The sequence below is a fragment of the Psammomys obesus genome, unplaced genomic scaffold, assembly GCF_907164565.1.
Source record: "Psammomys obesus unplaced genomic scaffold, mPsaObe1.curated_primary_1811, whole genome shotgun sequence".
Classification (NCBI taxonomy): Eukaryota; Metazoa; Chordata; class Mammalia; order Rodentia; family Muridae; genus Psammomys; species Psammomys obesus.
This window is the reverse complement of record NW_026596051.1, coordinates 18,048,672-18,063,563: the sequence shown is the minus strand read 5'-3', so window position 1 is coordinate 18,063,563 and position 14,892 is coordinate 18,048,672. Positions and strand designations below refer to the sequence as shown.

The 14,892-nt window shown below is 39.3% G+C and overlaps 1 protein-coding gene across 2 annotated transcripts in view; it reads right to left on the bottom strand.

Annotated features, from left to right (window-relative positions):
* Htt (huntingtin) overlaps positions 1-14,892 on the bottom strand; it is a 143,701-nt gene that overhangs the window by 98,261 nt on the left and 30,548 nt on the right. Inside the window, exons 7-12 of one of the 2 annotated variants that reach the window (XM_055624231.1) lie at positions 13,095-13,236; positions 12,321-12,499; positions 9,622-9,826; positions 7,811-7,858; positions 4,560-4,640; positions 2,878-3,218 (exon numbers count right to left, since the gene is read on the bottom strand). In XM_055624231.1, coding sequence (XP_055480206.1) covers positions 2,878-3,218; positions 4,560-4,640; positions 7,811-7,858; positions 9,622-9,826; positions 12,321-12,499; positions 13,095-13,236 — 996 coding nt within the window. The remainder of the gene's footprint in view (positions 1-2,877; positions 3,219-4,559; positions 4,641-7,810; positions 7,859-9,621; positions 9,827-12,320; positions 12,500-13,094; positions 13,237-14,892) is intronic. The other variant, XM_055624232.1, reaches the window with a different exon arrangement.

Here is a 14,892-nt window from a genome sequence, read left to right as displayed (position 1 = left end):
GCCTGCACAAGATAGGCAATTAACATTCTATGGGGATAGGCTCCTGGAGCCATGCTCCTTGCTAAGAATACGTAAGTGGTTAATGATTGCTAGGGTAAACATGTGTTTCAATGGTATAGATATTTATAAGCTGTTCATGCTCTAGTAGGTAGTCCTTATCTCATACTCCTTTTAAATAGTCCCAATTAAACTATTGGTTTATCAAACTAGACATAGGCGGAATCATTACTTTGGTCTGTCACTGGTGTCCTATATGTGGTAAACAGACATTAGTTTGTCTCCTCAGGAGAAGGTCATACACAAGCTTATAGCTCTAGAAATACTAAAGAAATTTCAGTCTGTAAACTTCTTTTTGATATTTAAGTTGGAAAGAGGTTAAAAGTAAATTTGAGAGGAGTTAGGCAGAAAGATGAAGGGTTGTTGGTATCATGTTCTTGTGGAATGTATACAATTTACCCTTGTTCATTCAAATGCTGATTTCTCTACCCCACTATCTGGTTTCAATCTGGACACTGCACTGTGATACTTATTCTAAACATCACCTGTCTCAAGTTTGTGTACACATGCCACCATTTGTTTTCTGTGTTTTCAATAAAACAACCAGTCATTGCTGTGCAATGGGGAGAATAGGGTAGGACATACTGGTCTGGGGGGAGGAGGGAGAAAAGGAAGCAAGAGAGGAGAAGCAGAGGTCAGGAGGTGAGGTCTTGAAACCAATGAGGGATGAACCGAACCTAAGATATGACTAAAAGCAAGTATAATGGTAGAAAACTATGCGGGCTTGGAGGTTTAGGATGAAGTAACTATTGTCCAGCATTGTGCTCTAGGTTAATTAAATAAATCCCAGTCTCTGTGTGGTGATTTGGGCATACAGCTGGTTTAGGAATAACTGTTGATTAACTAAAAGATAAGTCAATAACAAATATTAATAACCTACAACAAGAGGTAAACATCAAAATACATGCATAGAATTCTCAAAAAATTAATAATATTTTAAAAACAATCTTTGTCTTCATAAACAAATTTTAGAGCAAATGAGAAATAAAGACAAGGCTTTTAGATAAGAATCTAACAATAAGTTATTTCCACTGAATTTATAAATATTTCCTATGTCCAGCCATGAACCTGGGACCAATTCTGTGTCGAAAAGTTCCTAGAAAGAACAGCAAGGTGGAACAAATGAGAACTCAAGGATGTGGAGAAAACACACTGCAGACTAGAGCCAAAATATCTTAGGGCATCAGGGCATCATTAACCCCTTGCTGGCCGTATATTATCTTCTGTATGTGACCTAACATCTTTTGTTTCTTATTTTGAGAAAGGGTTTCTCTGTGTAACCCTGGCTATCCTTGAACTCAGAGATCTATCAGCCTCTGCCTCCAGAGTGCTGGGATTAAAGGTGTGCGCTACCACACCCAACTAACTTACCATCTTTTAACTCTTAAGAAGCCTTTAGAATGTACATACAGAACCTAGTTTCCATTAGCTGAGACCTCCCTGTTTTACTGTAATCCGCCTGAGACCACCAATCTATTTGAAAAGAGTCTCGATTTATGATTTTTTTATTGTTATAAAAACTTCACCGAGCTGTCACCACATTGGAACACAGAAACTACAGTAATCTGAATCTGTGTTTTTGGGCCACAATCACTAATATTTGGCTTCAAAATAAACTTACTCTTTTCCCCTCTGAGGTGAGAGCTATATTTCTGTATCAGCAATTCTATATTGCAAAATGTTTTCTATCCATTTGGAACCTCTTGTGTAATTTACCTGAAAAACTGAGCAATATCAGCTAGGGAGATAGTTCAGTGGATAAAGAACTCACCGTACAAGCATACCAGGCCTAACAGTGTGCATCTGTCACCCCAGCTCTAGGGGTTGGGATGAAGTAGGTCAGAAGTTTATTGGTCAGCCAGTCTAGGCAAAAAGGTAATCTCTAGGTTCAGTATGAGATCATGTCTCAGAAAATAAGGTGCATTAGGGCTGGGGATATAGCTCAGTGGGTAAGAATGCTTGCTCTACAACCATGAGAACCCAGAACTCAAAACCCCAGAACACATGTAAAAATCCAGGCATGGTTGCATAGGACTCTAATCCCCAGCACGGAGGTCACAAATTAGTAGAGGTAGGTAAGTCTTGTAACCTCATAGGCCAGTCAGCCAAACCAAAACTGTGAGCATCCAGTTCACTGAGAGACCTTGCCTCAGGGTACTAAGGTAGAAAGTGATAGAGGAAGATACCTGAGATGCTGCTCCGCCTCTTCTTGTGTATGCACATGGATGCATGGCTGCACAATCATGCATGCACACATACAATACACACACAAATAATTTTTCTCCATCATGAAAAACACATTCCAAAATTTTCAATAAAAGACAGATAGCCTATATAATCAAAGGCAACTAAAAATAAATTTCCTGTACTGTCTTCCCTTCAGAAGGTTTACCTAGGCTCTCCAAACAGAGTGATTCCTGTTCATGAACTCAGACATCACAGGAACAGAAATTTGGAATGTGGTATAAGCACATTAAAAGGTCAAAATGTGCTAAAAATAATACACAGTATTAATATTACCAACAACATTTACAATAATAGGCTACTTGAAAATTTTAAAGTAATTATTCAACAAGATCCAACCAGGTATTAATGGTATGTCAAATGTACAAGGTGCATATAATTAATTTGACTTTAATCATCATAGCTCAATACAAAAGGCATCAAACAAGTTCTTTGTTAACCATTTGAGCTGGAGTCTTCTGCACTAGTATGTGAAGTAATATAAAAAAATGAGCAGGAGGGCCCAAATGTGGGCATCCAAGAATAAGATCAGAAAGACAAAAGGGCCCAAAAAAACGGCACACCCTACCCACTCACAATTTCAGAACTGTCAGAAGGAGTCACAGCTGAATCAGGCCCTTCAGTGGTGGTCTGAGAACTGTCACTGATGGGTGAGGAGGCCTGGGTCCCATCATTCAGGTCCATGGCAGGGTCAGATGGAACAGCACTAAACTGGCTGGAACTGTGGCTCAAGATGTCCTCCTCATCCCCATCAGTAGCAGCACTGGTCAAGTCACAGCTGGACAAATCCACAGAATCTGCTTGAAGTGTGTGCTGGGACCGAGGCTGTTCAGTAATGATGTCATGACCTACAGAACCAGGAGTGGAAACACCCGAAGAAGCAGCAAGCTCTCCACCAATCTCACTCTTCACAGAGGCTAGAGACATAAGAGAAACTCATTTGTCAAATGGTCAGAGAAAACAGTAGCTAGGAATCAGGGGTATGCAAAATGACAAAAAGTTCATTGTATTGAATCTTCTAACTATAACACATCTTGGAGCATAGTGAAGAAAAGGTCAAGCGGCACAACGGAGCTGGTTGGAACAAGCAGATTCTTTATGGCTGTGAATATTCTCAAATGTGTTCCATCACAAAACCTAAGTTCAAGTTCTTATGCAACTCTAGAGTCACATATAGAATGTCTGTAACTCTGAGGCAGCAGAAGGAGGGATACAAGGAAACTCCCAGGAACTCTAAACAGGCAGCAACAGCACAACAGTGAATACATCACTCCTTTAGGATGGGCTTTCCTTCTTCCAAGTCCTGTTCTTCTTCACTCTAGTCCTACTCTCCTGTAGGATAAACACACTCCACATCTTCCTAATTTAATTGTGAAATTCCCACTTACAAATACTATGTGAGATCAAAATCACTTCAGTGTGCACTCGGTAATAGTAAATGCAATATTTAACATTTATTCATCCTTAAATGTTTGGAAGGACTTGCAAAAAGAAAGTGGTTGATCTATATTAGAGGAAATGAAAGATGTTTATGGTTAGGAACAGTGAGATTGTAATTAATGAAAGTGTGTGCTTTTAAAAAGCTGATAGCATGGTTGGTTTTATGAAATAAAACATTAAATATAAAAAAAATCACTTCAAAAACATGAACAAGGTGTGAGCAGTGGCCCCTGATGAAGGCAACTGGGTCAAAGGCACTTGAGTTTGATACTAGTCTGGAAAGGCCAAAATTTTTGTTCTGATGACTTTTTTATCTTATAAGCAGGGGGAAAGTCCACTGACATTACTCAGGTTTTCCATCCTAAGGATCTCTGTCTGATTTTTATTTACCTAAAAAGCTGTTGGCATTTCATCTAGTTATTACTGTCTTAAAATAATATCTGTATTTCGTAAAGTACACAAATATTTACATAACTACCTGTAAGCAAAAATATATTCTTTCAAGTTAAGTTGCCCGCAGACAGTTCTTCAACCCACTGTCCTGATCATAACCTATCTAATTAATGAGGCAACTCTACGTATCATCCCCTACCAAGTATTATAAATCAAATTTTGAATATCTTAAACAAGAAAAGCACACAGTCACACACATTTAGACTGAACACTGTCAAAGCAGCTGAATCATAAAAGCCACTTTCTAAGCAGGCCATCCCAGCCCCACAATGTTGTCTGCAGGCTGAGGTGCTGAAAGGGGCATGAGATAGTAGATAATAAATAAAGGCTGACACTGGCAGCTCATGGTTGATGATGACAAATACCTGCAAAGGCTGAGCTGCTGACATCTGACCTGGATTCCGAGTCATCTTCCAAGCCTTCTTCTTCTCCTAACAGCACTTTACCTAGTAAATAATACAGCAATATTCCTTTTTAATTTTGCTAAAAATATGTGGGGTTTTTTTTGTTTTTTTTTTTTTTAGATCAAATAAATAGTCAGGCATGTTGGTACACACTTTTAGTTCCAGCACTGAGGAGGCAGAAAGCAGTCCAATCTTTGTGAGTTTGAGGAGAGCCTAGGCTATACAGTGAGTTTTAATACAACATAGTGAGACTGTCTCAAAAAAAAAAAAACAACAAAAGTCAAATAGACATATCTAAATTGAAAATCACAGACATATTTAATTTACCCTCATACAATTTATCCATCATGTATGTTATATTACTGCATTGTTGAAAAATGAAAAAAGTAACTTTTAGAATACTATAAAATCAATAAGGCTAAGGCAAGAGGCAGAAGCAATGACTACTGAAATATGCCACAAAATAATTTTTATTGGTTTAGATTACATTACAGTTAAATAACTTATTATTACTTAATAAAGGAATGAATAGCTAATGGCTGAAAAGGTCCAAATCTACCAATCAGTCCTTGGAATATCCATGTTCTATCTCCAAAGACAAATAAGAACTTTTTTATCAAACTCTTCCATATAAATAAGCCACTTTCATTTTATTCTCTTTTTATATTCTAGACTGTACATAAGAATATGAAAGGACAATGTATTTTCTTGTAAAATTTTAAAAATATTTTTATAGTTTATGTTTAAAGTTATATTAGGAAGAAAAATCAGATGTAATATCTTTACAGTTATACTACACACAAACATCATTAAATAACATCATTACAGTTTAATCATCATTACAGTTCAATCAGCTTGACTGAACTGAGAAATGACTAAGGGATTTCCAGAGAGTTAGATTAACTAAGAGGGAAGATTGGTGGTCAGTGTGGGTAGCATTGCTCATATGCTGAAATAAAAAATTAAGAAAGAAGCAGCCCACCAGTACAGGTAGAGGCCCCTTTCTGGTTGCAGTGTGGTGAGTTGCTCTGCCACACCTTCCCTGCCATGATGGACCAAGACCTTTGAAACAGTGGCCATAAATAAATCTCCACCCTAAAGTTGTTTATATCAGGTGTTTTGTCACAGCGAGGAAAGCTAAAATGAACACTATCTAGCTACTAGCTTCTAAGGTTACTGTTCTTCAAAGAATAAGAATTACAATAATTTCCATAAAATCACATGATGTAACATTAAAGGCTAACTGGTAAATGTAACAAGCTAACTGGCAAAGAGAACATAAATCTACACAAATATACTAAAGAGCCTTTCATTAACAGAACACATAGTTTAAGAAATCAAACAAAACTCAAAAATAGTGAATTTGGTAGTTTCTACCCACCAGGTCAATGGCTGATGATTATGCTCTGGGAAAAATTTCCCAGGGCAGATTACTTGAAGATAAACTAGGAAGGCTGCCAACAGAAATGAGCCTCTTGGACAACCCTGACCTTAGCTGAGGACTGCGGGCTCCACAAATCTGCCTTTATTTATCTGGCAGATTACACTTGTCTTGGTTAGGGTTTCTATGGCTATGATAAAACATCATGACCAAAAAGTAACTTGGGGAAAAACTAAGGGAAATCAGAGCAGAAGCCTAGAGGCAGTATGAATGCTGCTTACTGGCTTGCTCAGTCTGCTTTCTTATAGCACCCAGGACCACTAGCCCATGGGTGGCATTGCCTAAAGTAAGCTGGACCTTCTATCATCAATCAAGAAAATGCACCACAGGCTTGCCCACAGGCCTATCTAGTGAGGACATTTTCTCAACTGAGGTTCCTTCTTTTAAAATGACTCTACCTTGTGTCAAGTTGACATAAAACTAGACAGCACAACACTAAAAAAAGAATCTTCCTTATAACAAAGTTTTAAAACTACTTATCTAAATAAAAAATCATCAGGAGATGATCAATCAGGAGATGGAAAAAATAGTAGGAAGTAGAATTCATCTCAATAATATCATCTTTGTTACTCTCTAGACAAAGTGACTGTGGAATAAGTTGTCAGAGTGACTTTACCAAGTGTCCACAGATTTCTCCTAGTTCAAGAATAGACAGTAAAATGCCTTAGAATTCTTCTGGCCTTTAAACATTTGTAGTGCTTTCTAAAATCTCAGTTAAGTGTCTCATACTATGAAGAATCAAACATTCTACTTTCTTTTTAAGAGGAGAGGTCTTGCCATGTAGCCCAAAGGATTCCTGCCTCAGCATCCAGGAATTCTTCCCAAATTCTTCAAGTAAATGATCTTTTAATTCAATGGCAACTAGAATGTTATTCCTGTTAAAAACTTGTTCAAAAGTGAGGTGTACCGTCATCCTAGCACTTGGGAAGTTGAGGCAAGGCAATTTTGAAATTCAAGGCCAGCTTGCACTACACAGTGAGGTACTGTCTTAAAACTTAAAAAAAAAAAAAAAAATATATATATATATATATATACACACACACACACACACACACACACACATATATATATATATATTGAAAAAACCTGCATTTAATATGGCAAATAATATTAGTTTTTAAGTCTCAAATGCTCAAATTCTGACACAGAAAACAAATTCATCTTTTAAAATAAAAATGTCAGCAATTCTTTCCCATGGAAATCTGTAAAGGAAATTGCTGCAAAATGACCACGTATATAAAGCAATCTGTAATAAAAATAGATCAGAATACACATATGCAAGAAGTTAAATATGGCTGAAAATCGATAACCAGGCATGAATAAAATGAGGAACAAAAGCAAATAAACTATTTAATATATCTAATAATAAAATTTCTTAAAAAGGGAAGTTACCTTAATAAAGTTCAATGATACATTCTCTAAAGTAGTACTAAGCGCAACTGCATCTTTAAGATTTCACTGGAAAACAGCCAGGCCTCACAAGTCACCTGTTAAATCACGGAAACAGCTGCAAGAACCCATAGCCCACAAGGTTAAAATATTTAGCCTCTGGTCTCTTGCAGAATGTTTGCTGACCTAAATTTAACATCAAACATTAGAAATTATGATAAACAATTTTGATCTAAACAATTTTTAAACGACAGAAAACTTCAGATTCCAGCAGTATTCACATACTCACTCTCTGGGGAGGAAATATGAGCAGAGTAATGCATTATGCAAACACAGAAACAGTAGTTCAATTCGACACAAGACTCAGTTTTGAGATAGTCACCTTTTTGCTTTCTTGAGAGAACAGGGCTGCATGAGGAACCCCCTCCAGCTGTAAATCACAGAAAGTGACAGAAAAAAGTAAGGTAACAGGCTGCTAAAATTTGCAAGGAATTCAAAAACCCTCAAAAATCTTGACTCAAATCCTAAAACAGGGAATGTGGACATATTTCCCAAGGACATATTTAAACATCACAGTGTCATGCTTTAAATGTGAAAATTACACTCATGTTTAAATATACAGTTCTAAAGATATGACAAAAATGGCCAAAAAAGCTCATATAAATTGCACTTTAAAAGCTAAATTAAAACTGTAAGATCTCACATTATTTGGACACCCAATGGTCAGACATACACTTTCATTAGAAACAGTTACTAGTGATATGTATTTCTGTTCACTGGTTGTATGACATGTTTTCCACAAAAAAATGAAAGTTATTTAATGACAAGGATAACAGAAAAAAGATTTTCTGCTTATAGTCCAGGCAAATTTTTAAGCTCACAAGGCTTAAAAATCAACCAGATTTCCCAGGCAAACTGTATTTAATCAGTTTCTGATTTGAAGCTATAGTAGGTCTGGCACCTCAAATGTGAATACTGTGGCAGCCATGGCAAGCCAGGGTGAACAAAATTTGTGAAAGCCTACTAAATGTCAGGCTACTTCTGGAAGCTGGAATGTCTAGATTCTTATCTGTCCCACCATCCAAGGGTAGCTCCTGACAGACAGGGTAGGTGCTGCCACTGCCTTCTCTATGGTTCAAACTCTTTGAGCATCAAGAACAGAGGCAACTGGGCACCATGGCACATGCCTGTAATCCCAGCAAAGGGAGGCAAAGACGGGCAGATCTCTGTAAGTTCATGTTGTGAATATAAACATGTTTTTGTTTTGGTCCCATGTGTGGAATAAAGGACTGATTCAGATGGTCCACAGCAGCAGACTATTTGTCTTATGTGGGCTCTGAGAGGAGTTCTTTGCCAGCTGCAGATAATTTAAATCTGAGGACTCTGGAGAGAGAATAAATACCAGAGCACAGAAAGAAAAGACAGAAAGAACAATGCTGTTCCTGCTCCTAGTAGCCGCTGTGAAACAAGACTTTGGAGATCTCCTGAAATGCGGATGGTTACTGGCTCCAAGGAACCTGACAACCCTGACCAGCAGGAAGCAGCTAAAAAAACTGCACCCCCTCTCCCACTAACCCTTTCTCTTTCCTACCTAGTGTTGGGGTGTTGGAAGGGACTGGGGTGGAGTGGGGGGGGGGGGAAGATATAAAAATCGTAAATAAAAGTACTTCTAAAAAGTACGCCAACAAGTTTGAGGCCAGCCAAGTCTACAAAGTGAATTCGGGACAACCAAGGATACACAGAGAAACCCTGTCTAGAAAAAAACAAAGAACAAAAACAAACAAAAGGAACAGAGTCCAGGTTAGGAAGGTGTCTGCAAGGATTGGGAATGGAAGGGTAAAGTCAGGATCCAAGGAGAAAACAAAACACTAAATTCCCCCAAAAGACATAGAAATCCATCCCTAAAGATTCATCCCTGACAAACATGAGTGTCATGGAAATACTTTGCCTAATATTTCTATTTCACTGTACCTGAAATGGAGGTGACAAGCCAGAAAGTCTGGAAACCAGGCTTTCAGAATGTGGCCTCATTCTGTCCTAGCTTTCTAAACTGTACGCTTATTTGCAAAGGAAGAATGATGCTTACATTGTAAGTTTGGGGAAAGAATATAGGATGGCCCAGCACAGCACAGCCCCACAAAACAACAGAAGGAAACAGCCATTATTGCACAGAAGTCCCTGTTGAGAACACACCTAAAAGTTCCACAATGCTCCCGCTGCGGCCTCGGCCCCGGGCCTCCTCTTGAACCAAAGTGAGCTGCCCAAGACCACCTGGTGTGGTCAATGCTTGCAGCAGCTCAGGTGGAGGAGTACGAAATAGCTGCTGCAAGAGCTCCAGTGCCCCTGTTACCACATTGTGGTCTTGGTGCTGTGTGTGATGCAAAGTCAGTTCATAAACCTAGGAGTAGAAACACAGGTCTTCAGTCATTTTAAAAAGCATCCCAGATTTCACTTTGTTTTTACCGGCCTTTGTTGGCAAAGCTATGGCTTAATTTTTTTCTCTAAACACCTCTATCACTTCTATAGGTAGGGTCATTATTGTCCATGTTATTTTCTAAATTCCCATGATTTTTTCATTTATATTAACCCCTTGGAAATACCTAGAGCACTTCCTCTAGAACAGCAGTATGTAAACTCAGGATCTTTATTTACCAAAACTGATGACTAGGAAAGAGAATAATCCCAATGGACACTGCTGTGGAGGCATCCAACCATCAGAATCATGGTTCTGAATGCCAGGGAGAAAATAGCCAGAAATGTTAAGGATATCATTCAAAAAAATTTTTGGTGTTTTTAATACTATACCTTACTACAGAAACAATGAACTTGTTCATTTTTCTTTACAGTTACCAAGGAAAAAAGCCCACAGATCTAAATCATAATTTCAGATAACACATAATTTTGCAGTATAAATATATCCTGGACAATTTTATTTCATAAAAATCACTACATAAAATTCATACTTCACAGGCATCCTGTATTTTTAATTTACAAAGTTTGCCAACCCTATCATTAGTTGATACGATAAAAACAAACTAAAAAATGCAGGAGGGCTAGCGGTATGGCTCAGCAGTTTAGAGCACCGGCTGCTCTTCCAAAGGACCTGGGTTCAATTCCAGCACCCACATGGCAGTGGGTGTAGTTACTATCTGTAACTCAAGTTCCAGTGAATCTGACTCCCTCACACAGACATACATGCAGACCAAACACCAATGCACATAAAAAAAGAAAAAGGTATACGTTTCTTTTTTGAAAGTTGGTGGAGAATAAAAAATGAAGAGTAAAAGCCTCTCAGGAAGCTGGCTTTAAGCCTTATCTCTAGCTCTTCTCAGGCAGCTGGCACATACACCCCTAAATCCTGACTGGCAAACTGCTAGCCATAGCCACATCTGGCTTTACACTTGCTTTCCACTCCTCATTCTGGCTTTTTTGAGACCAGGTTTCATGGTGTAGCTACGGATGGCTTGGACTTCCTATATAGGCCAGGCGTGTTCTCGGCATCCCAAGTACTGGGGTCACAGGCATATTACTGCTGTGTCTTGATTCTGTGTCTGCTTTTATGGATGAAATCTCACTGAAAGATGACCACATCCATGGACTCTTGTGGCTTTGACACTACAGCAATTCAGTGACTAGACATGCAAGGCTTACCACACATACTCTCCGTCCTTTGTGGAAGACATGTATGGCCCCCACTTTATGCAACCAGCTCATACCTGGTCTCTGGAGAGAGGAGGGGTACACTATCACCCACCTCACTTCTTTCTGCCCTAACACTTCCAGAAACATGCTGCTTCCAAGAGCGCATGTCCCACACTTACAACTACTATGTAACACCAATTCTGATGGTAGCACTGACTAGAAATTGACTCTAAAATTTTTAAATACTTCATATCAAGTATATATATATATGAAATTATTCACTACAAAGCCTATTAAAGTGGTTACTGAGAAAGAAAAGTTTTCTTTCACTGTAAAGACTGTACTGGCCTAACCCACTCCACCCTGCTCTACTCTACCACTTCGTTGAGATAAATTTCCTATGTCCCAGGCTGGCCTCAAACTCCATGTTGCAGAGGATGACCTTGAACTTACCTTGAACCTTTCGGTGCCTCCTGAGTTTTAGGGATGTGGGTATGTATCACTACATCATGCTCTATTGTCAACGGAAATAAACGGAAAGTCCTATGGGTTGTAGTCATAGAACTTTGAGTTTTACTATATTATTTATTTTGAATACTTCAATTTGTTTCATAACTGGACTCTAAACGCTTCCTTGCAATCCAGTTGGTTTTCCTTCAGTTTTTATGGCCTTCTGTCCTCCTTGTTAGTATATGTGTCAGCCAGCCCTGCCCTTTCTGCAGCTTCTTAGTTACATTTACTACAAGTTCTTCAAGTTCCTAATTTGAATTAGATACTTTACAACAATCAATGTGGAATTGCTCTTAGCACATTTCTGGTTAGAAAGAACTTTGACGCTTCCTCTTTTGTTGAATTTACTTATTTAGGGAGCATATACCTTCAAACAATTTCTTTTTCCAAATGCATATATGAAAATGAGTTTCCTGCTAGTCACAAGTGCCTTTTGCCTACATGTGCTTAGGGCCCAGAGCAAAGCAAAGACTGTACCCACAAGGCTCACCACTGCATCTCCAGCAACACCCAGTGAGCATCCAACTAGTACTTGAAAGGATGAGCTCTTTTTATGACCTCATGTTTTAGAAATGGGAACAGTGACATAGTATTTCTAGCTTGCTCATGACCAGGCTGACAAACAGAAGCCGCAGACTACAGGTCACTCCCAAGAGTCCAGCCAAATGTGCATGTTATTAACCCTCAATACTGTCCTTCCCACAAAGAACATCTAGTTTTTGGGTTAGAGTCACCCTTACCTGGACAAGCTGCTCTGCAGAAGGAGAGACTTCCATTTCTTTCCGTGTTACCCCAAAGCTGCCTTTTAGACTTGTGTCCTTGACCTGCTGCTGGAGCAAGGGCACTAAACACCTCAATGTGAGCAACACACCGAGGATCAAGAGAGTAGGGTGTTCTTCCTCCATGGGAACCAGCAGACCTGCAAAGGGAACCAAAGGGGTTTAACTATCTACTCCTCAGAAACTGTAGTACACAATGGTTAGGAAGAGAGAGAAAGAGAGAGAAAGACTACATAAGTACTCTATTGTAAGCCAGGCAATAATAGGGAAAGGTAATATAAGCAAGACTGTGAAACACAGGCTATATGGTATATCCATATCAAGGGCAGCTTTGCAGCAGAAAACATGTCCTTAGCTTGGCAAGATGCTTATAAGAAGTAGTCTTTGAAAGTCAGAAAGTTGTATCAAATTCCAGCAAGATTTGCTAGTGTTGATTTTAACAGCAGCCAAACATGAAAGAGAAATATGTCAGTTTCTCTAGAGTGCTAAAGCATAGCCTCAGATCTCTTGGACAGAAGGCCAGGCCAGGAAAGTGGCTGAGGTTATATACCAGCTTGGGTGTCCTAGGGCACAGCTGCAGCTAAAAAGTCACCAAGACCACCTACGGGCTTACAGCACCCCCTACAAAATTCCCATTTAGCAGGCATCAGCTGCAAATGGCCTAGTCCAGATGCTGAGGGTTAGTGTAGTTTAAAAGATTATGCTGATGGACTGGCTCCCGACCCTTTCTCTTACCTAGGAGCACATTTAGTAGCCAACTGTAGAAGTACTGTGTCCTCCTGGAGTGCTGGCAGATGCTCACTGCTGAGCTGGCTGCTGTCCGTCGGACAGTAGGAGAGCTTGACTTCAGATTTGCTATGAAAGCTTTCAACAGAACCTATAAAGCAAACCCAGAGAGATGAAAGCCAACGCTCACATTGAGGTTATAGAACATTTCACAGAACTTCAAATCTTGTAGAACATAACTGTGACAAACTGACACATTTTTCATAGATGAATGGAAATATCCCATATTTGCAATAATCAGCAAGTGTTTATCAACAGTCTATTTACTTCCTTACATTCTGCATTAGGAAGGCTGTGATATCAATAGTTCAAATGGTAAAAAGCATTTGTAGCCAAGGTTGATTGGCTACGTTCAATCCCCAGAACCCACAAGAATAAGTGCATGTGAGCACCCATGTGCACACACACCTCCACAGGTCAATGTTTAAAAATCTGCATCAGGAACTTGCTAACTGTGAGTGACAGTCTCAGTGTATCTAGGTTTATTCTCAGTATTCAAGTACAGAGGTGGTAACAACATTAAATAAGTTTTTAAAAACTTGACAATAATAAGGAAAAAGGCACCAGACACTACAGTAATAATCTAGCCTAAGACTTCCATGCAGAAGTGCTGCTGCTATACTAAAATATCCCCTCAAGACTGGCTTCTCTGTGGGTGGAAGGCTGCAATTTACAAGCATGACAGTGCACCATGAAGGACCTTCTAAGAAATCAGAGACATTTTTGGCAACGTCTAAAATAACCCCATAATGTTCTCTTGACCCCTCTTCTTTCCTCTTTCGTTTAACCTTGTTTCTCTTGTCTTTCTTTCATTTGCCTATCTCCCTCCTTTATTTTATTCACTTACTATTTCCACACATAGCCTAAATGTTAACTTCATAGCACATTCCACAGTAGCCCTGCCATTGTCAGCTTCATGGCCACTGGTGATATATTAGTAGCTGGAATTGATTTTAAGTGTGTCTCTATATCTTGTAAGGCTTGCTGCTGCTGATGTAACAGACACACACACACACCAAAACAACAAGAGTGATAAACAAACCAAAGATTAACAAAGAGTTAACAAAGAATTAACAAAGAGTTAATTCTTGTGTTTATACCTACAGACTAGCCCAGCTGTCAACCTTGACCAAAGAAACCTCTTTCTGCAGTGGCAGCAATTCAGAGACTCATAGTATATGGAGAATAAGTGAGTGATGCTAAACGGTCAGCCTAAATGTGACATCTAAATCAACCCCCCACAACCGAGAATCAGAGAAAAGGGGGTGGAGAGAACTTAAGAGACAGGTTTTAAAGAGTTCTATGAAATGCTATCTTCCAGACATGATATGGCCATTGCACTCATGAACTCACTGCAGTTACGGTTAAGAACTCGGTATGGTGGCACACACCTTTAGTCCCGGCACTGGGAGGCAGAAGCATGGCAAATCTCTTTTGAGTTTGAGGCCATCCTGGTCTAGAGAGATAGTAGTTCCAGGACACCCAGGGCTACACAGAGAAAACCTGTTTCAAAAAAAAAGGGGGGGGGCTACACAAAATCAGCATTCCATCCCAGCAGGCAGCATTAACTAGACTCAGAGGGAGGGAGGGAGGGAGGGAGGGAGGGAGGGAGAAAGAAAGAAAGAAAGAAAGAAAGAAAGAAAGAAAGAAAGAAAGAAAGAAAGAAAAGAAAAGAGAGAGAGATGGCTTAGTGGTTAAGAGCACAGCCTGCTCTTCCAGAGGTCCTGAGTTCAATTCCCAGCAACCA